A 22,705-nucleotide genomic window follows, 5' to 3' on the forward strand; every position below is an offset into this window, starting at 1 on the left:
GGTTAGGCACTAGGGGGAAGGTTAAGGTTAGGCTGCAGGGGGAGGATAGGGTTAGGCACTAGAGGAGGGATTGGGTTAGGCTGCAGGGGGTGGGAGGGTTAGGCTACAGGGGGTGAGAGGGTTAGGCTGCAGGGGGTTGGGAAGGTTAGGGTTAGGCTACAGGGGGTGAGAGGGTTAGGCTGTAGGGGGTGGGAGTGTTAGGCTGCAGAAAGTGGGTGGGGTTAAGGTTCGGCTGCAGTATGGGAGTGTTAGGGTTAGGCACTAGGGGGAAGGTTATGGTTAGGCTGCAGGGGGAGGATAGGGTTAGGCACTAGAGGAGGGATTGGGTTAGGCTGCAGGGGGTGGGAGGGTTAGGGTTAGGTTGCAGGGGGTGGGAGGGTTAGACTGTAGGGGGTGGGAAGGTTAGGGTTAGGCTGCAGGGGTTGAGAGGGTTAGGGTTAGGCTGCTGTATGGGAGGGTTAGGGTTAGGCACTAGGGGGAAGGTTAAGGTTAGGCAGCAAGGGGAGGATTGGGTTAGGCTGCAGGGGGTGGGAGAGTTAGGTTATGCTGTATATAGTCCAGTCCAGTGACAGTGCTGTATATAGTCCAGTCCACTGATTGTGCTGTATATAGTCCAGTCCACTGATTGTGCTGTATATAGTCCAGTCCAGTGATAGTGAGGAAGTATAGTCCAGTCCAGTGATAATGCTGTATAGTCCAGTCCAGTGATTCTGTTGTATAGTCCATTGATATTGCTGTATAGGCCAGTCCAGTGATACTGCTGTATAGTCCATTGATATTGCTGTATAGTCCAGTCCAGTGATACTGCTGTATAGTCCAGTCCAGTGATACTGTTGTATAGTCCATTGATATTGCTGTATAGGCCAGTCCAGTGATAATGCTGTATAGTCCAGTCCAGTGATACTGTTGTATAGTCCATTGATATTGCTTTATAGGCCAGTCCAGTGATACTGCTGTATAGTCCAGTGATACTGCTGTATAGTCCAGTCCAGTGATACTGCTGTATAGTCCATTGATATTGCTGTATAGTCCAGTCCAGTGATACTGCTGTATAGTCCAGTCCAGTGATACTGTTGTATAGTCCATTGATATTGCTGTATAGTCCAGTCCAGTGAAAGTGCTGTTTAGTCCATTGATAGTGCTGCGGCATAAGTTCTGTCCAGTTATATTGCTGTGGCATAAGTCCAGTGCAGTGGTACTGTCATCAAAGTCCAGTGGTACTGCTGCAAAAGTCCTGTCTAGAGGTACTGCCATTAAAGCCCAGTGATACAGCGGCATAATTCCAGTCCAGTGATACAGCCGGGTAATTCCAGTCCAGTGATACAGCTGTAGTGTTCCTTCTAGGAACCATACGGGGCAGGGCGCTGGAGGGGCTGACCGGGCACACCAACGTCACTAAAGGAGGCGTGCCCGGGCAGGCGCGTCAGTGAAGGGGGCGTGCCCGGGCCGGCGCGTCAGTGAAGGGGGCGTGCCCGGGCCGCGCATCACTGAAGGGGGCGTGCCCGGCCGTAACTACGTCCCCGAGCTGCCGGGAAAGCGCCGTGCACCGCAATCTATGGCTTCACCGGTGCACTTCGGCGGGCAGGCAGCAGGCTGTTTTAGCGGGGCGCTGCTAGAGGGGCAGGGCGCATTCTGCCCTTTAAAAATCGGGCAGGGCGCAGCGCCCCGCTAAAACAGCCTAGCGGGAACACTACAGCTGGGTAATTCCAGTCCAGTGATACTACTGGTGCGTAATTCCAGTCCAGTGATACTACTGGTGCGTAATTCCAGTCCAGTGATACTACTGGTGCGTAATTCCAGTCCAGTGATACTACTGGTGCGTAATTCCAGTCCAGTGATACTACTGGTGCGTAATTCCAGTCCAGTGATACTACTGGTGCGTAATTCCAGTCCAGTGATACTACTGGTGCGTAATTCCAGTCCAGTGATACTACTGGTGCGTAATTCCAGTCCAGTGATACTACTGGTGCATGATTCCAGTCCAGTTATACTACTGGTGCATGATTCCAGTCCAGTTATACAACTGGTGCATAATTCCACTCCAGAAATATAATGGAGAACCAACATTTGGAGGATAAAATAGTGAAAGAAGAACAAGAACCACTTCCTCCTAATGCTGAAGCTGCTGCCACTAGTAATGGCAGTGAGGATGAAATGCCATCAACGTTGTCTGCCAAGGCTGATGCCCAATGTCATCGTAGAGTGATATAGGCATGTAAAATCCAAAAAGTTCAGTAACACAAAGAAAAAAATGAAATGTAAATCCTTTGAGGAGAAACGTAAGCTTGCCAATATGCCATTTACGACATGGAGTGGCAAGGAACAGCTAAGGCCCTGGCCTATATTCATAACATATGTTCAGTGGTTCAGCTTCACACAACGATCTATGCCCTCCTCATCACCCCTCTTTTGGTACTTGTGTATTTTGGCGGCGCCCATCGCATCGTATACCATTACGCATACGATGCTATGCGACGCGATTTCGTTGGTTAGTGTACGATGGCATACAATTTTCAAATTGTATGCCATTGTACATGGCATACAATGCCATACGATGCGATGCGATTAAACATTGTATAAGCACCCTAATGGGTGCTTACAATGTTAAATGCACCCCCACGGCACCCCCCCACTAAAAACGTGAACCCGAAGAGTGGCGAGCGCAGCGTGCCCGCGAGGGGCGGCGGTACGCGTCCTAAGACCTTTTCATACCCCCACTATCCACGTCGGTGTGGAGTTGAGAATAGATTAGTGTGGCGAGCCCGAAGCGTGGCGAGCGGACGCGGATACCTGTGAAGCCCGCGAAGGGACGCGTTTACCTGTGAAGATATCCGCATCCCCTCGCGGGGCTCGCTGCGCTCACCACGCTTCGGGCTCGGTGGCTCGCTGCGCTCGCCACACTAATCTATTCTCAACTCCACGCCGACGTAGATAGTGGGGGTATGAAAAGGTCGTAGGACACGTACCGCTGCCCCTCGCCACGCTTCAGGTTCACGTTTATAGTGGGGGGGTGACGTGGGGGTGCATTTAACATTGTAAGCACCCATTAGGGTGCTCAAAAGCACCCTTTAGGGTGCTTATATACGATTTTTCATCGTATAGGGGGTCAAAATCGCGTTGCATCGCATGCCATCGGGTACATTGCATACGATGCGATGCGATACGTTCATCGAACGATGCTCAAATCGGGCGCCGCCAAAATACACAAGTTCCCCGTCTTTTTTTTGCCATTATGTGCTCTTTGGGCCTAGTTTTTCAAACTGCCATCCGTCTGCCGCTGCAGTGCCACTCCTAGATTCGCCACGTGTTTGCTCCGCCCACATGTCTCACTTAGCATAGTCCTCCAGCAACCTCGATGCAACCTTTTGGCCTAAAAACAACACTGTGAGGTGTGAGGCGTTCAGAATAGACTGGAAATGAGTGGAAATTAATGTTATTGAGGTAAAAAAATAGCGTAAGAGCAAAAAAACATACAAACTCCAAATTCTTTGAAAAATGCAGGTGCTCACACCTACACAAAATACCATATAAGTAATTGCAACAATGACTTAACATGTGGTATAGTTATATATAAATGTGTCATGGCGGCAGCGTGCGGCAGGCAGTGCAGAACCGATAATCCAATGCACGGCACTGAAGAATTCTGCACATCTGTCTCCTCTCCTCACGTGGCACAGACACTAGAGACCTGCAGCCTACCATGTGCCCCAGCAGATTCACCCATAAAACATTAATTCCTTGTCTCTGCCTGCCCTCCTCGTTCCTCTGCGCCATCCTGTGATACACCGGGGCGCAGGAGAGCTATATCTGCGACAAACATTTAAGGTGACTGAGGCGATTTCTATCTATGCGGAGCATATATCCACAATGGCCGCTCCTAGTCGGATTTCATCTGTAAACTCATTCTTACAAACTATTCTCTTACCCTCAGACTGTATTGATCTCTCTGGGGTACGCGCCTCTGGAAAACCCGCCAGCTCTTTAATAAAACACGAGGTCCAGAAATAGAAGTTCGCTGTGATGGTGAGAGGACGGGATGTATTGTGTGGTGCAGGATAACGCAATAGGGGGAATTCTCTCCAATAGGGGATTCTAAAGGCCCCCATACACTATGCGATTTTGAGCCGATTTCATCCGATTTCGGCACTTTGGGCCGATAAATCGGGTGAAATTGGCTCAAAATCGGTAGTTTGTGACATCTGATCCAATCTGATGCGCGTTCCCGCGCGCATTGGATCGGTTCAGGGCGTCGGACCTGCTGAACATAAGATGTATCGGATCTGACCCATCATGGGCACATCGTGGGTACTTTTTAGCACCCACGATGTTTCAGATCCGATAGATCTATGGGTACCTTGAGGACAGGTTCGGGGGAGCTGTAGACGGGGACCGCAGATGCAGAGTAAAGACCGGGGGCGCGGCGGGAGAATAGGAAGAAATCCTACTCAAAAGACCGGGCAGCCGCGGCGCTGATTGGCTGAGCTCTCAGCCAATCAGCGGCCGCCCGGTCTTTTGAATAGGATTTCTTCCTATTCTCCCGCCGCGCCTCCGGTCTCTGTTCTCCATCTGTGGTCCCCATCTGCCGCTACATCTCCTGACGCTCCCCCGGACCACTCCCCGCTTCCAGCCTGCTCCTGCCGCTTCCCCTGACTGGTCCCCGCTGCCGAAGGAGTCGGGTAGGGGAACTGTAAATGCTCCGGGCAGGTGGAGGGAGCTGGGGGCGGGGGACACTGCTAGTTGTGCAGTCAGCGGACGCTGCGGCCGGGGGACACATAGGCGGCAGTAACATAGAGGCAGGCAGGGGGGAGCCGGGAGCTGTCAGCGCTGGAATAAAAAAAAACATACATTGAATGGGCAGCCTGTGATTGGCTGAGCGCTCTCTCAGCCAGTCAGCAATTGGCTGAGAGAGCACTCAGCCAATCACAGGCTTCCCATTCATTGTATGGGCTTTTTTTTTTCCAGCATTGACAGCTCCCGCCTCCCCCTGCCCGGCTCTCCGTCGCTGTCACTGTCCCCCGCAGCGTCCCCTGCACGCTGCCTCTGCCCTTCCAGCAGCGCGCCGCAACCCACCGTTTTAAATAGGATTTACTCTCGCCGCTCGCCGCTACACCAGACCTTGCGGCGAGCGGGAGAATAGAAAAAATCCTATTCAAAACCTGTGCGGCCGCTGATTGGCTGAGAGCTCAGCCAATCAGCGGCCGCCCAGATTTTGAATAGGATTTTTTTTACTATGCTCCCGGCCTCCCGCCGCAACCCGCTGCTGACTCTCCGGTCCCCGCGGCGCCCCCTGCCACGGACCCTCTCCCCCCCCCTGCTACTCCCCGGGTTTACATGTGATAAATCGCATCCGATTTATCACATGTAAAAAATGGCACATCAAGTGCCAAATCTTATCAAGCTCCCCGGGGAGCTGCCGGGGGAAGCTCAGGGGAAATCGGGGCTGACTTGTCTTTACGACAAGTCGCCCAAGTGTATGGGGGCCTTTATTCACCTTCCTCTATTGTGTGTTCTACATCTGGCTACACAGACCTGCACCAATGGTTCTTATTGACATTTGTGGCGTTTATTGTCTCAGTTTACTCTGTAATTCAGGTCTAAACAACTTGGGATAAAGATAAAAAAGAAAAATCATTACACCCTATACAGACAGTGGGGCAGATGTATTAAACCTTAACAAGAGATAAATGCAAGGGTGATAAAGAGAGATAAACGTCCAGCCAATCACCTGCCAACTGCCATGTTACAGGCTGTGTTTTAAAAAAGTCAGTAAGGAGCTGATTGGCTGGACGTTTATTTCTTTTTATCACCCTTGCCTTTATCTCTTGTTAAGGCTTAATACATCTGCCCCATTGGCCCTTATTCTAGTTCACTCGCAAAGGCAAATTCCGGTACTTGTTTCCTATCTGGGCGCCCATCGCGGGCATCGCGGGTACATCGCATGTCATTATAATGACATGCGATGCGACCGACGCAATTACCGCGATTTTACATAGGGACCAATGTTAAATGTCACAATTGACCCGCGATGACCGCGATTTACCATAGGAAACAATGTTAAATGGATCAATTTCCCCAAATTATCATAGGGAACAATGGGAAATGGGGCAAAAACACCCCTGAACATAAAAATGTCCCCCCAAAAGTAGTTGACGCCACCCCGCCATCAACGTGAACCCGAAGCGTGGCGAGCGCAGCGAGCTCGCGAGGGGCGGCGGTACGCGTCCTCCGACCTTTTCATGCCCTACTATCCACTAGGGCGTGGAGTGAGAATAGAATAGTGTGGCGAGCGCAGCGAGCGGACGCGGATACCTTCACAGTTATACGCGTCCCCTCGCGGGCTTCCCAGGTGTCCATGGCGACGTGGACACCTGGGAAGCCCGCGAAGGGACGCGTTTACCTGTGAAGGTATCCGCGTCCCCTCTCGGGGCTCGCTGCGCTCGCCACGCTTCGGGCTCGGTGGCTCGCTACGCTCGCCACACTATTCTATTCTCACTCCACGCCCTAGTGGATAGTAGGGCATGAAAAGGTCGGAGGACGCGTACCGCCGCCCCTCGCTGCGCTCGCCACGCTTCGGGTTCACGTTGATGGCGGGGTGGCGTCAACTACTTTTGGGGGGACATTTCAGTGTTCAGGGGTGTTTTTGGCCCATTTACTATTGTTCCTATGCTGATTTGGGTAAATTGATCCATTTAACATTGTTTCCTATGGTAAATCGTGGTCATCGCGGGTAAATTGAGGCATTTAACATTGTTCTCTATGGGAAAATCGCGGGCATCACGTCTGGCACATCGCACCCGATTTTTTATCGGCCGCGATGCCCGCGATGGCCCCGATTTTACCCCCGATGCCCGCGATTAAAATCGTGGGCGCCCAGATAGGAAACAAGTACCCAAATTCCTTCTCAAATGGACAAAACCATGTGCACTGCAGGTGGGGGAGATGTAACTTGTGTAGAGAGAATTAGATTTGGGTGGGGTTTTACTTCAAAGTGAGATGTATATTGCAGTGTAGAAATAAAGCAGCCAGTATTTTCCCTGCACAGAAACAAAACAACTCACCCGCATCTAATTCTATCTGTACATGTTTCATCTGCCCCACCTGCAGTGCACATTGGCCATTATTCTAGTTCACTCTTTCTGACAAAATCCTTCTTCGATGGACAAAACCATGTGCACTGCAGGTGGGGCAGATGTGACATGTGCAGAGAGAATTCGATTTGGGTGAGCTCGCCACGCTTCGGGCTTGGTTGCTCGCTGCGCTCGCCACACTATAGAGAATCAACTCCACGCCGACGTGGATAGTGGGGGTATGAAAAGGTCGGAGGACGTGTACTCGCCACGCTTCGGGTTGGCGTTGACGCGGTGGCGTGGGGGTGCATTTAACATTGTAAGCACCTATTAAGGTACTTATACAATTTAAAATCGCATCGCATTGCATTGTATGCCATATACAATGGTATACAATTTTAAATTGAATACAATGCCATACGACTGAATATCGTGGGCGCCGTACTAGGAAACAAGTACCCTATATTGCAGTGTAAACATAAAGCAGCCAGTATTTACCCTGCACAGAAACAATAAAACACCCAAATCTAACACTTTCTGCACGTGGTACATCAGCCCCCCTGCACATGGGTTTGTACATTAGAGAGTGATTGTGCCTTTCCGAGTGAATCAGAATAACCCCCCTATACAGACTCTGGACATTTCAGTATCACTATGTATATATGAATAAGCTTTATCTATCCCATCCAGATCTATTGGAACATGTTCTGCAACAGACACCCCTCTCCGCCGCTAAATACATTATATCTGCCTAATCCAATCGTGACTCAACAGTTCTCAGGGAAATCTAATTTCTGTGATTTTATCTGGTTAGAGTACGGCTGGGAAGGCGAGAGGTGTTAAACACCCCCCCCCCCCCCCCCGCCCTCGCCACCACGTTTCGTTTCCTAATGTGTAACCAAATATGTTATAAGATTTCCGCAGATCAAAGCAAACAGAGTTTAAAGTTCACAAGCAAAATGTTGACATGGCAAAAAAGTTGGCATGAGTTTTTCGCATGTTTCTTGGTGTCTTCGGCGACGTAGTAATGTTATGTAATGTAATATATAAATATAATAATGTTTTCTTGTTTCTGCTCAGTTATGTATTGTTAGGCCTGCCATTGTAGTGCCCAGTTTGGCCACTGGAGGCACTGTTCCACCGCAGTCTTATGGCCTTGTTTTTGATGTAGACATGGCGGCAAATCCTGTATTTTTAAAATCGTCTGTAAATGAAAAGGCAAATGCAACCTGGTGATACCATTGGTGAGATTTATCTGTCTTGTTGTGTCGCATTGACAACGGAAATTCATATTATTTTAACTGTCACCGCCATAAGCAAGCAAGGTAGACAAGTCGCTGTGTGTGACAGATAGTTGTGACTGTCATTATAAATATTTACTGCCACAAGGGGGCGATGAGTCACCCTTCCATAATGTTTTATGGGGCCTGGTATAAACACTCCTGTTTATGTTCTGATAGGGAGGTGGAAGGGAACGGGTTTCCTCTTGTACGTGAGAAGCATCTGTTCATTTAGGGGCTCAGAGTATTGAGGCATCTACTCCGGTATAAGTAAAGTCTACAGTCCTAGGGGTAAAGTCTACAGTCCTAGGAGTAAATTTACTAAAGTTTCTAAAGCCCCTTTCAGACCGCACTTTGTACACGGTATATTGCCGTTTTTTTACCGTGAGCACTCATTAAATATTCGCAGCACTGGAGCCGCCCCCCCCCCTCCCCACGCGTGTGTCCCCCCCCCCCCCCCCCCCCCCGCGCATGTGTCGACACACGCCGTGCAGCCGGTACCTTCGTTGTGGATCCCGGCAGTGAAGTATGGTCAGGGAAGCACTTATGAAAAAAAAGCGTCTTTCAGAAAATGGCTGCCCCATAGGAAAACCTGTTTTAAAAAACTGTCTTTTGTATGGGGGCAGCCATTTTCCGAAAGTCACTTTTCTTATAAGAAAAGTGACTTTTGGAAAATGGCTGCCCCCATACGAAAGACAGTTTTTTAAAACTGATTTTCCTATGGGGCAGCCATTTTCTGAAAGTCGCTTTTTTTCATAAGTGCTTCCCCGACCAACTGCAGTGCCGGATCACGCAACGGAGGTACCGGCTGCACAGGGGGGGGGGGTTCTTGTTAGCCCTGGGGTGGGGGGGATTTGGGGGTGTTAACCCCCCGGGGGGGGGGGCGGCTTTGACCCTGTTTTTGGAAAGTTTCCAAAAACGGGTCTGCCAGTGTAAAAAAAAACGCACTTAAACGGTAATATACCGCTTAAGAGATGCGGTGTGAAAGGGGTTTTACCTGGCAGACCCGTTTTTGGAAACGTTTCCAAATACAGGGTCAAAGCCAGTTTTGCGGTCTGGAAGCAGCATAAAAGCGAAAAGTGGGGATGTTATTCTATCACTTATGCTGCTTTCCCACTGCAGACCCGTTTAAAGTACTGGTAATCTTAAATGGTATTTAAAACGGTATTAGCATTCCCACTGCAGCAGATTACCATTTAAAATACCATTTAAGTACCATTCCCATTGCAGGTAAAACGTTGAAGCTGTTTAAAACGTTTTTACAGCAGAAATGAGTGCCTGTCATTTTAAATGGGCTTTTCAGGGTTAAAAAGGCACACACCTATGATGTTTTCACAGTATAAAAGGAGGGGGAGGGGCCAGGACGGATTAGTGCAGCAATCACCTAGGGATGGCCATCGTTGCCATTGTCATCGATGGTTGCCATCGATGGCAATTCTGCAACTGGCCATCGATAGTGCTAAACTATGCTATGGTTGTCCGTTGATATTTTTACATATCGATGGTCATCCATTATGTTTGTTTGATTGGCCTGTGGGCCAATCAAAACACGGGGGCGGGGCTTCACGGGTGTCGGGGGGGCGGAGCAAAACATTGTTTTGCTGTTCCATCGATGTAGGGAAACCATCTGGTTCTCCCCCATCGATGGCTAAAGTATTCTACATCGGCCATGAACCATCGATGATTTCAAATCATCGATGGTCGATGGCCATCCCTACAATCACCATGGCTGGCAGAGCACATGTCTCTGTGGATTTTGTCATTGTTTCTGCTGTAATGCTGATTGATTCAGCATGTGAATTGCAACTCCTTACATTCTGCTGTTTGATTAATTAAATATCACCAGCAATGCTCCAAAAACGTGTGCACTCTTCTACAATCTTCTCCCCACAAACTTCCTGGTTGTGGGGAGGATCAGAACACAGGCAACAGCCTATCACCGAATTGTAGCCTGTTGTTATCACTAAATAACGTTTGAGGCATTCTCACTGCCTCAAAAACGTTATTTTAACGTGTAGGACTCTGCTTTTAAAACGGGTTGAAATACCATTTAACTTTAAATGGTATTTCAACTCTGGCACTTTCCCACTGCAGCCTTAAACGGTATTTTGCACTGAAAAATCAGCAATTTACCGTTTTTGAGCTGCAGTGGGAAAGGGGCATTAAAGTCACTGAGTTAGAGGACTAGGTAAAAACTGGATTCGGACAAAACCCTGGACCGCCGGACCGGACATCAAAATCTGCATTCCGGAGATTGTAGTGTCCGATCCGGGAGGTTCCCCATCCGGGGGGTGTCTTGTCCGGGTGGATGCCGGTGATAGCTGTCACCAGGTACATGGGGAAGGGGAGATTACAGCCAACCTGTGTGATCTGGACCCTTCCGTTCTTTGCTACATGCATGGACCATACAAGGAGGCTTTATGCCTCTCCCTGGTGCTCTCCCTGGTGACAGCTATCACGTGAAGTCCCCCCGGACAGGACACCCTCCTACAAGCTCCGGTATGCAGAGTTTGATGCCCGGTCCGGCGGTTCAGGGTCTTGTCCGGGTCCGGTTTTTACCCATACCCCTGAGTTGGGGTATGGGCTGGACGTTCACTGAAATATGGCAGGTGGCACCGAGCAATGCTGAATCACTCTCAAATGCGATGTGACTAGGTAACGGTACAGAGCCAGCTCCTTACAGGTGCAGTAAGTTTGAAGTACACTCCAGGAAGCGCCGGATTAGTAAAATGCAATAAACTACTGTAAATGAATATACAGCGCAGCCTTCATTGTGATATCAGTCCCCCAGCGCCTCCGTCTTTCTGCAGAACAAAGGCCGCTCGGAGATGGGAAAGAGATCTGATGAGATATTATTCTGCAGCCGGGTGCAGACTATAGCCGCGCACCTGTACTATAATGTATAGGCCCCGGCATTAGCATGTGTGCTTCGCGGCTGGATGGCTGCCATTCATCCTCTGCCTTCTCTTTCTGCTTTCATTTCCGCACAATCACTCAATGTCACACTGAATAAACACCGCGCACCTTTTCTTTCCTCTGGCATAGAGCACTGGAGTGACACCTGCTGTGTGCAGCGTCTGTGCCAGCCCTGACAGACGCAGTCCGCTGCTAATAGACTGACAGATCATTTTGTGGGACGCCCAGTCCGAGGCTATTGGTAACCCAGTAATACCTGTACAGGGGATATTCACATATTAGACATGGGTCATAGGGTCAACAACTAAAGGTCATCAGGGCTGCGGTCGAAAGGGTCGGAAGTTTGACAAAAGGTTGACATGAGTTCTTCACGGTTTTTTGTCCCGAATTTCGCCATTAGTTGACATGGACTCTGTATCAGTGTACCGCGTTCCCTCGCATGGCTCGCTGCACTCGGCGCACTATTATATTCTCCCTCCATACATACTGTGTACCAGCTGATCGGTCCGGTTGCGAAACGCGCCATCGCCCACCAGGTCGGCCCACTTTACTCTGGGTGGGCCGATACGGGCAGCTTCGGGAGACTCCTCTATTTTCCTGAGGGCCACTCGGTTTTCTGAAGCCTTCTGGCACCTTCCGGGAAAGAAACCTTGGGCCAGTCACAGTCCAATAGATATAATAGATATGATCTGATTGGTTGCCATAGCAACATCCCATCTGAAATAGACCTCCCATCTTAATAAAATGCCCCCCCCCCCCCCCCCTGACAAGGCAGGTAAGAGATGCGCGGGTCTTTGGGGGGAGGTATCCCCCTCCATGTAAGGTGCAGGATCCCCTGCGACTTCTGCTTTCTGTAAAACAAAAGCCGCGTTACGTAACTCTTGTTTCGTTACTGTAACACTGTAGTTCTAGGTTACCCAATATGTAAGCACTCGTGTCAACATATGCTGTATTCTGATGACAGGATGTGTCTCAATGAAGCGCCTGGTAACGTCGGGATGGGATTGTGCTCGATGCCTGATATTTATCTTTAATTTGTACGTTTTTTTTTATAAATTGCTACTAATGATTAATAAGGCGCCTATTGACCTCTAGCGATTGACCTCACTAGCTTAACTCTATATTACCCATAAGGTGCCCATACACGCACCGATTTTGTGTGCTGTGCGTTTTGAACTTCAAGCTGCCATGCGATTTTGGCACTTGAAGTGGATGCGATGTACTGTACTTTGCGGGTGCGATGCGACACGATTTCAGCCTCTGTTACTAATGGACATCGCATCGCATGTACTCCAAAACTGATGCGATGCAGTGAAGCACAAAAAGTACTGCCTGCAGATACTTTTTGTGCTTTACTATATTGTACCCGTGGGGATGTGCATCGCATCGCATCCCCGCAGGTACACGGTACGATTTAAGCTGATGCAATGCATTTTGTACTTTTAAAGTTCAAAGCGCATGCGATAATCGCAGCGTGTATGGGCACCTATAGAAAGAAATCCCATGGACACGATCACTAAAATAAAGAAACGGACAATAACTGCATAAGTTAAAAGGTCATGGATATTTATTAACTGGTATGACCCTATTGGTAAAGGGGTGGCTAGGAAAGTGCTTGGAGACCAGCTTCGGTCAATGGGTGTTAGTAATGGCGGTGACTAGAACGCCCCAACTTATAACATAGGCGATGAATGCTCCATCTATCTGAAGGTACAGCCCACGCTGTCAACGACATGGCGAGGACACTTCCAGGAAGTACAGAACGTCCCCCTGTGGAGGCAGGACTCACCAGCGGTCCTGGCAAAGGGGGGCAATACTGCACAGCGACCACCTGTACCTCAACATGACAGCTGGTTGAGAGCACCTTCCCGCCGATTTTAATTAAATATTTTTAAAAAGCCAATTAGGTGATAGACAAAAGACCAGGTTGCCATTGAGAGGGGATGCAGTTACAATCCCGGCGTTCAAAATCCCGACGCCGGACTCCAACCGCCGAAATACCAACACTTTCTCCCTCTATGGGTGTCCATGACATCTACCTACCAACAAAACTTTATTAACCAATCACAAAATGTACAGGCTCTTAAATGCACTCATACCTATGCAGCCCTCACTTAATCTAATTGTTCAGTATTCCCAAAGTTGTGTGACTTCCATGGCAACCACAGTCACATAACAAATAATGTTTTGAGCAGAGAGGTTTCAGCAATTTCCAGGGTCTGTTTGTGAAGTGACAGCCACCTAATCCCTCCCCTCTGCTATCACAGGATGCGCTGAGATTCAAGCCAGGAATCCTATTTTGAACGCGATACATCTGGCAACTTACCACGTGCACAGTGGACTTTATTAACGCAATGATACTAATCACATATGTATTAACCTATGTGATGTATCACAAACGACAGCACTTCCCGCTTTCAATACTGCACATGCAATTCTACCTGTTCCGTGCAATGTGACATCCGCCCCCCCCCCCCCCTGTCATCAAATGGCATGCTGAGAGCTGTGTGACAGACTGACTATGTGTGTGTCTGTGATTTGCGTGACAGGAGCCTGAAGGATCGGCACATGTCTCCTGAAATATTCTGTGCTGCTGTGATCATCCCATTGATCTGGAAAGCGGTTTTTCTGCACCCTAGCCTCTGAATACTGGGGAAATACCAGATGATCAGAAGATGAACACAGTACAAAGCTGACTGGTGCACTTAAAGAAAGACAAACCATTATAATGTTACAGATCTTTATAATATATTAGTCTGGTCTCCTCGGCAGCTCAACCGCACATAAGGAGAATTAGAGACTGTACACACAATATTGTTGCTGTATATATAATATAACCTTGTAGTGAAACACGTTCTGTATAGGCGCCTCCTCATTCCGGAGTGCATTACAGCTGAATTAATGCAGAATATAATCAGAGTGATTTACAGGGCACATAAACACGTCGGGAAGCTACAGGACGGCAGATATTCCCTCCTGCCCTTGAATGTACATTTCTCCTTCATGAAAGCTGATAAATGACAATTTAGATGGCATTCTAATGGCAAGAGTTATCCCAGGAATCTCATTATAGTGTGAGGTGTGATATCCTCATCCAATGCAGATGTTATCAGGGCGATTGTGACTCTCAAGCTCACATCTACATTCATTCTTATGTAGAAATTCCCTGAATGTGTGAAAGAAACCACTGAGAGTTATATAGTGGGAGGAGCAGGGTCCCCAGCAGCACATAGTATATCAGGAGATGAGTGATGTGTCAGTGAGGACAGGGCAGCATGTGGCAGGGGCAGTGACATGGTGTGAGGAGGGGAATGGGGGCAGCAGGAAGACACAGACTGAGAGTTATATAGTGTGAGGAGCAGGGTCCCCCCCAGCAGCACAGAGTATATCAGGAGATGAGTGATGTGTCAGTGAGGACAGGGCTGCATGTGACAGGGGCAGTGACATGGTGTCAGGAGGGGAATGGGGGCAGCAGGAAGCCACAGACTGAGAGTTATATAATGGGAGGAGCAGGGTCCCCAGCAGCACAGAGTATAGCAGGAGATGAGTGATGTGTCAGCGAGGACAGGGCTGCATGTGACAGGGCGGTGATAGGATTGGAGGCAGCAGAAAGCCACCAGCCGAGAGTTATATAGTGGAAGTTGTATAGTCACAGCAGCACAGAGTATATAAGATGTTTGTTTTCATTTGGGAGGTACTAATCGATTCTCTTGTGTTATTATGTAAGGAGAATTCATTGTCACATGATGTTTGGAAGGGGATGGACAAAGGGCCTTATTCTGGCTCATCTCAAATGGACAACCCCCCCCCCAGGCAGTGCACATGGTTTCGTCCATTTGAGAAGGAATTTGCATTTGCGAGTGAACCAGAATAAGGGCCATAATTTGTAAGTCAGAAGCCGTGTTAGATATTTGAAGGTCTTCCAACATTGATTAAAGGCTCTTAATAAAACACAAAACAATAGGTCATTTAAGTTGCAGAATTTATTGTATTTTTCCCTTTGCACACAATAGCAGCTGTTGGCGTTAATCAGGTGGCTGATGGGAGTTTGCGGTTGTGTGTAACGTTAATAATGAACATTAACAATCAGACATAAGCAATGCAATAGGTAATTGTGTTTCAGAGCAGGCACAGAGTGACTGACACCCTGACAGGCTTGCTGTGCAGAAATGCATTGTGTGGTTGGGGCAGCGTGGCCCTTTATCTAGACACAAGCAGGTAGCTAGCTGAAGTATGATACTCTTCACATTATTATCATCTCTGGCATCTGTGCCAATTCTAAATAGGAGTTGTTGATTTCTGCTTGTTGGTTGATGCAGTCTTGGCAGAGTCGGCATCGTTTCTCTGTTACACGCCTGGCAGCGTTCACAAATTTCCCAGAATAAATCCATATATAGGTGATGGAAATGGGGCGTGGCTTGTTGTGGAAATGGGTGGGGTGTAGACATTTGGGGCGTGGTATGAGCAGATATCGCAGTGAATACGACACTAATACCAAGGATTATCATTTTCCTGCTCACTGGCAACAGATGACACCGGCTCGACAAGCAGAATTCTTAGATTACTTGCCTAGAAATGGAAACAAGAAATTATTTTTAAACCTGTTTTTAAATAGATTTTCAGCTTAATTTTGCTGACTGTGAAACAATATTTTCCTAGTAACGAGCTTCAGCCCCTAGGACTAAACTCTAATATCGTATTTACTTGTATTTCACACGTTTAGAATATGTATAGGTCCAGTGGTGGCTCTTACCGTTCTAGAGGGGGGGGCTGCCGCAATGTGGGCCCCCCCTCAGATGCCGCTGTTGCTGCCACCGCCGCCTTCCCCGTCCCCTGCACGGGGCCAGCGCCTGCGCAGTGACATTGTACATCAGGTTCCCGGGTCCGGCGCATGCGCACTCTGGTCCGTAGTACTGCACATGCGCAGAACCCCCAGAGAAGCATCCCGGAGGGAGGGAACACCACCTGATGAGATGCTTTGAGTGACTGGCAGGTCAGGAATCCAATAGGAAGTCACTGCCAGTCGCAGTGAATCCAGTGCAGTCTCACAGACTGTATCTGACTTCACTTTAGGCGGAGACAGTGGTGGATTTTACCTGGGGGGGGGGGGGGGGGGCTGCAGCCCATATGTACAAACCGCCACTGTATAGGTCTATTTACTAAGCCTGGAGAGAGATAAAGTAGACAGAAAAGTACCAGCCAATCAGCTCCCATCTGTCATGTTACTGGTTAGGTTTAAAATGACAGTTAGGGTCTAGTTGGTTGCTACTTTAACTCCATTAACTTTATCACTCTCCAAGGCTTAGTACATAGATCACAGAGTCAACAGGGTTTACCTGCAGTGCAAGTGAGGGTCTTTAATAGTCTGATTGCACTAGATAGATGCAATCGGTTAATTGCTGTGGTTTAGCGCAAGTATTATTCCTATATGTGGTCTTAGTGAATGAGCCCTTCAGAGTCGTTGGTGTCCGTGCATCTGTTGCTGACACCTGCAGGGTTACAACGCGTCTGTAGCCACTGGCTGACCTCTTGCGCACTCACGTGGCTTCTGACGCAGATCTGCATGAAGGGAATACAGTTCATCGGTGGTGTGCAAATTCGCAATCCGTTTGATTATCATGTGACTGCGCATTTGGGGCAGTAGGGACGGTGTAATGGTTACATTACTGCCTCACAGCGCTGAGGTCATGGGTTTGATTCCCACCATGGCCCTGTGTGGAGTTTGTATATTTTCCCCGTACTTGTGTGGGTTTACTCCGGGTACTCCGGTTTCCTCCCATAATCCAAAAAATATACTGGTAGGCTAATTGGCTCCCAACAAATTAACCCTAGAATGTCTGTGTGTGCATGTACATGTGGTAGGGAATATAGATAGTAAGCTCCACAGGATCCAGACAACGGGTCTAAAGCAAAAAGGTCGACAACCATTAGGTCAACACCATTAGTTCGACAAACAAGAAGATAGACATGCAAAAAGGTTGACACAAGCATTAGGTCGACAGTCAAAAGGTCACCATGGGTGTTTTTTGCTGTTTTTTGAGTCGACATGTATGTAAATAGTGCCCGAAGCATTTCGAGCGTTTCGAGGGGATGCGGTGCACTTCAACACTATGTCGACATTTTGGTAAAAAAAAAAAAGAATTTCGACCTTTTTGCTTGTCGACCTAATGCTTGTCAATCTTTTTGCTGTAGACCCCTTGTCCCACTTCCAGCTCCACCTGGGCAGGGACTGATGTGAATGTTCAAATAGTCTCTGTACAGCGCTGCGGAATATGTGTGCGCTATATAAGAAACTGTTAATAAATAATAATAATAATTTATACGGATGGTAGTACACATGTGCGGGCCAGAATAGAGACAGAAGAAGCGACAGAGCTAATCGCAATACCCTTGCAATTTGACTGACACGAAGCCAGCGTTTGGTTGTAGTCACCGGCTGTTTTGTGGGAGTATCAGATAAACCGCAGGTGTACCCAAGTTTCTGGGAGGAGCTGTGACATCAGTGCCGGCAGCGGTCAGCCGGTCTCTGTCGCACAGTTGTGGAATGGTCAGAGTTCCGCACATTTTCACAGTCTGAAAAAATAATTGGTGGTGAGAGAATTGTGAATAGATGTGCGACAAGATAGCGGATAGTGACATTTTCGCAATTCACTCGCAGATTTGCCTGGGGCGGTTTTCTTTCTGTCTGGACGGCAGCTACCTACTAGCAGCCATCTGCAACTCTGCAGACGAGCGATCAGGACTGAATCAGACCCGAAATCTGTCGCCTGTTGCTCATGTGCGCCTATTTTCTGCGCACAAACGGTGCAAACTCACGCAAGCTACGGTTTGCAGGCGGGAGTACGCTCAACTCCCTCTCAGTACCAAATCTTCCTGATGGATTACTGGGGCGTGAATGCCCGGGCCTGTCAGTGTCGCATTTTAGCCACCTTTTAAGATGCCAATCCTAAAACGCTCCAGAACCCACCGAACGCAGGCCACAAAGAGCCTCGGCTTCCGCTCTGGCACAGCGGGCCAAGCCCCGGAGACCCCAGCATATTGCAGCGGCGGTCTGGCACTGGAGGGAGAGAGCAGAACACAGTCCTAGTAGGAAGTGGTGGCTTGGTGGTTGCATATATTATCTGTGACATGACTGTGATCTTGCAGCTGCCTTCAGCAGAGAGAGAGAGAGGGGAGGGGGATTCAGGGTGTTAGGGAAAGGCTGGCCCATCCTGGGAAGCAGGCGGGACCTTGTCAGGGGAGAACGCCGGAGGAAAGTATTAGACTGCCAGCAGCAGCAGTCTGCATATAGAGCCTTCAAGTCACGTTCAGATACAGAGAATCCCCCTCCCCCCCCCCTCTCTTCTCCCTCTATCCATCTTACAGGTGCAGGCTGAGGAACCAATGACAGGGAGCTGGAAGAAGGGAGTATAACAGGGCTGCCCGGGTGAGGGGGACACACAGCCCACAGACATGTCCGCACACCCAGAGCCCTTGTAAAACATTTTTTTTTTCCTGTTTATATTTTTATTTTATTTATTTTGTTATCTGGAGAGGGGGGATAGAACCACCCGCATGGATTATGGAAATGGACAGCGCAGATGCAGCCTCCACCAAACTACACAGCTTCACCCAACGGTAAAATGGCCATTGATTCATTTTGGTATTATTAGAATTGCACGCCGCGCTGCAGTGCCCTGGGAATGGCCCAGGGATGGCCGACGGGTTTTTGTGTCTCTTCCAGCCGTTGCAAATGATAATGTATGGTTTCATTCCGACGGGGAGGAAGGTGACAGGCTGCAGCGACCAAGATCCTACCATTAGGGAGTCTGAAGAGAGCGGTGTTATTTTAGGACAGAGTCACGGGAAGCCCTGCAGGTTGATGTGACCTGGCAGCATGGTGCGGGGAGTGGGGGTGTACAGCGGTCAGGTGCCTGGCCACCTGTGCTTGCCTACAGTGACATTATCAGCAGCCTTTCACTGTGCCGGAGATCTGCAGCATCCAGCATCCTCATGGAATTTTAATTGCATGTGTTATTTGCGGAAGACAGTAAGACGGATGAGGGATTTATGAATCCCAGTGGGCAGGTTTGAGGCTAACGGAACCTAGCAATCATATCGGTGGCACCTACTGTACAGTATTTACTACTTCAAGTTCATTCGCTCCCATACGTTCATCATTATAAGTTATTTAGATTGACACTGGATGTAACAACGAGCGATATTCTTGTTATATTTGTTAATTGGCACTCCAGTCAATCAGCTCTTGTTGTGTGTTTAAAAAATGACAGGTAGGATCTGATTGGCTGGAGCGCCGTTTCACATTCGTAACAAGAATATCACTCGTTGTTAAATCTCGGCCTATTTACTAAGCCTTGGATGGAGATATAGTGGTAGGAGATAAAGTACCAACCAATCAGCTCCTAAATGCCATGTTACATTCTGTGTTTGTAAAAATGACAGGTAGGAGAGGATTGGCTGGAGCGCCGTTTCACATTTGTAACTGTAAAAAGGATACCACTCGTTGTTAAATCTGGGTCTATTCACGAAGCCTTGGGGAGAGATAAAGTAGATGGTGATAAAGTACCGCCCATTCGGCTCCTAACTACCTTGTTACATTCTGTTTGCAAAATGACAGTTAGGAGATGGTTTTCGTCTTCTTTATCTCCGTTTAGTAAAATTGTTATTTAATTATTTAGTTTCTTATATCGCGCAGCACATTCGGTTGCGCTTTTCAATTGGAAACAACAGTGATAAAACAAACTGGGTAGTAACAGACCGGCAAAGAGGTAAGAGGGCCCTGCTCGCAAGCTTACAATCTATATAAATAGACCCCTTACTAACTGAATTGATTAATGGTTTTGTCAAATGTACTAAGGCGGAATTTTGATGAGTTCTAATACTATAATATACCGTAGGGGGGGATGCATCAATACTTGGCGAGAGATCAAGCACCAGCCAATCAGCTTCTGTCCTTTTTCAAACGCAGTCCGTAACATAAAAAGGCAAGATGCTGATTGGATAGTAAATATCCCCCATAGTAACCATCAAACTGTCATGTAAAAACCTGTAGACTGTTGGTGCATGTACTAGGGGGCACTGGAACTATGACAGGGGTAGAAAGCAATACAAGTGCGTTTGGGTCAATAAAAAGCTGTATTTTACCTTTAAGGCTTCATGCATAATATTTATCTCCGCGCCATCATCTTACATCTCGTCTATATCTTGCACCTTGCTGGTTCGGCTTGTGTGGCCCATGTTCCCATTGCAGGGATGAGTAGGTAGCAGGAGGAGGTTATTAATGGAAGGACCATGTTATTTCATGGTCAGCAGATTGGAGAAGGTTGAGTGCTCCAGTCTTAGTACATTACATCCCCTAGAGGCTCCTCTCTCACTGGTCTTCCATGTGTTACATTAATAGCGTTGCTGTAAGAGGAAGCAGTGAGGCAATTCGGCAATGTGCTCAGAAGAGTGGTTAACCCCACCGAGAAGCTTACATGAATAACATAAAGCCAGCGATTACCAGTAGGAAACTGGGAACCTTGGGGTAGGATGCTGGTATGGTTATCACCGTGTAAATCTACCTGCATTCACTCCGACCCATAGTTGACATTGAAATACCCTATGTAGACTCTACACTGTCCCTAGTGGACGAATAGGAAATCGCACTGTGGTCCTTGACTGCCACTGTGATAGTGGGCCCTTTTACATTTGGACCGTGACGCTACTAATCCAGCACTGTCCGTTCTGATATGCATCTAATTCCCATATTACAGCCACAGGTTGGAGTCTTTGGTTTGCTTAATGTAAGGGGTACATTTACTATTGCCCATAGCAACCAATCCGATTTTCTTATTTCTTTATTTAGAACTTTCTAGAAGATAATATATAATATATGGTTGGTTGCTAGGAGATGCTATGATTGACATTCAACAATGCCTGAAGCTATCATAATATGGCCAATATAGTGTACCATCAGTGATCATAGGTCAGTGACTCACAGGATTATCATTACATCAGTAATGAACTAAGAATCATTTCTGAAACTATCTGAGTAATGTGGGTAATTAGGTAAGTAATTATTAGTTACAAACCGTGGTTACCATGAAATTGGTTTATAATAACATATTGTGTTTTCTGTCCAAAATGTCCCCATTCCGATCCCACCTAACCCCACATCACACTAATTAATTACACCACTGCCCACCTGAGGCAGGCACCTGAGTTATATACACATCCCTCCTATCCTCAGTGTCTCCCCATCCTGATCCCACCTAACCCCACATCACACTAATTACACCGTTACCCACCTGAGGCAGGCACCTGAGCTATATACACATCCCTCCTATCCTCAGTGTCTCCCCATCCCGATCCCACCTAACCCTGCGTCACACTAATTACACCACTACCCACCTGACACAGGCACCTGAGCTATATACACACCCCTCCTATCCTCAGTGTCTCCATCCCGATCCCACCTAGCCCTGCATCACACTAATTACACCGTTACCCATCTGACGCAGGCACCTGAGCTATATACACATCCCTCCTATCCTCAGTGTCTTCTCATCCCGATCCCACCAAACCCCGCGTCACACTAATTACACCACTACCCACCTGACGCAGGCACCTGAGCTATATACACATCCCTCCTATCCTCAGCGTCTCCCCATCCCGATCCCACCTAACCCCGCGTCACACTAATTACACCACTACCCACCTGACGCAGGCACCTGAGCTATATACACATCCCTCCTATCCTCAGTGTCTCCCCATCCCGATCCCACCTAACCCCGCGTCACACTAATTACACCACTACCCACCTGACGCAGGCACCTGAGCTATATACACATCCCTCCTATCCTCAGTGTCTTCTCATCCCGATCCCACCAAACCCCGCGTCACACTAATTACACCACTACCCACCTGACGCAGGCACCTGAGCTATATACACATCCCTCCTATCCTCAGCGTCTCCCCATCCCGATCCCACCTAACCCCGCGTCACACTAATTACACCACTACCCACCTGACGAAGGCACCTGAGCTATATACACATCCCTCCTATCCTCAGTGTCTCCCCATCCCGATCCCACCTAACCCCACATCACACTAATTACACCGTTACCCACCTGAGGCAGGCACCTGAGCTATATACACATCCCTCCTATCCACAGTGTCTCCCCATCCCGATCCCACCTAACCCCGCGTCACACTAATTACACCACTACCCACCTGACGCAGGCACCTGAGCTATATACACATCCCTCCTATCCTCAGCGTCTCCCCATCCCGATCCCACCTAACCCCGCGTCACACTAATTACACCACTACCCACCTGACGCAGGCACCTGAGCTATATACACATCCCTCCTATCCTCAGTGTCTCCCCATCCTGATCACAACTAACCCCTCATCACACTAATTACACCAATACCCACCTGACGCAGGCACCTGAGCTAT

At 48.4% G+C, this 22,705-nt stretch overlaps 1 protein-coding gene and 1 long non-coding RNA gene across 5 annotated transcripts in view; one reads left to right on the top strand and one right to left on the bottom strand.

The window, feature by feature from the left end:
• GARNL3 (GTPase activating Rap/RanGAP domain like 3) overlaps positions 1 to 22,705 on the top strand; it is a 203,782-nt gene that overhangs the window by 65,085 nt on the left and 115,992 nt on the right. The window contains exon 1 of one of the 4 annotated variants that reach the window (XM_083158545.1): positions 18,565 to 18,880. The exons of the other annotated variants lie outside the window; for them this stretch is intronic. Within the exon in view, the coding sequence (XP_083014671.1) occupies positions 18,825 to 18,880 (56 nt within the window). The 5' untranslated portion in view covers positions 18,565 to 18,824. Of the gene's footprint in view, positions 1 to 18,564; positions 18,881 to 22,705 lie in introns of those variants that run through there. 4 annotated transcript variants of the gene reach the window in all.
• Positions 15,229 to 20,825, bottom strand: LOC146035217 (uncharacterized). The gene is made up of 2 exons (XR_014460600.1): positions 20,408 to 20,825; positions 15,229 to 15,832 (listed from the first exon to the last, which is right to left on the bottom strand). It is a non-coding gene; the product is annotated as an uncharacterized LOC146035217 (long non-coding RNA).

Source organism: Crinia signifera, chromosome 9, assembly GCF_055691185.1.
Source record: "Crinia signifera chromosome 9, ASM5569118v1, whole genome shotgun sequence".
NCBI lineage: Eukaryota > Metazoa > Chordata > Amphibia > Anura > Myobatrachidae > Crinia > Crinia signifera.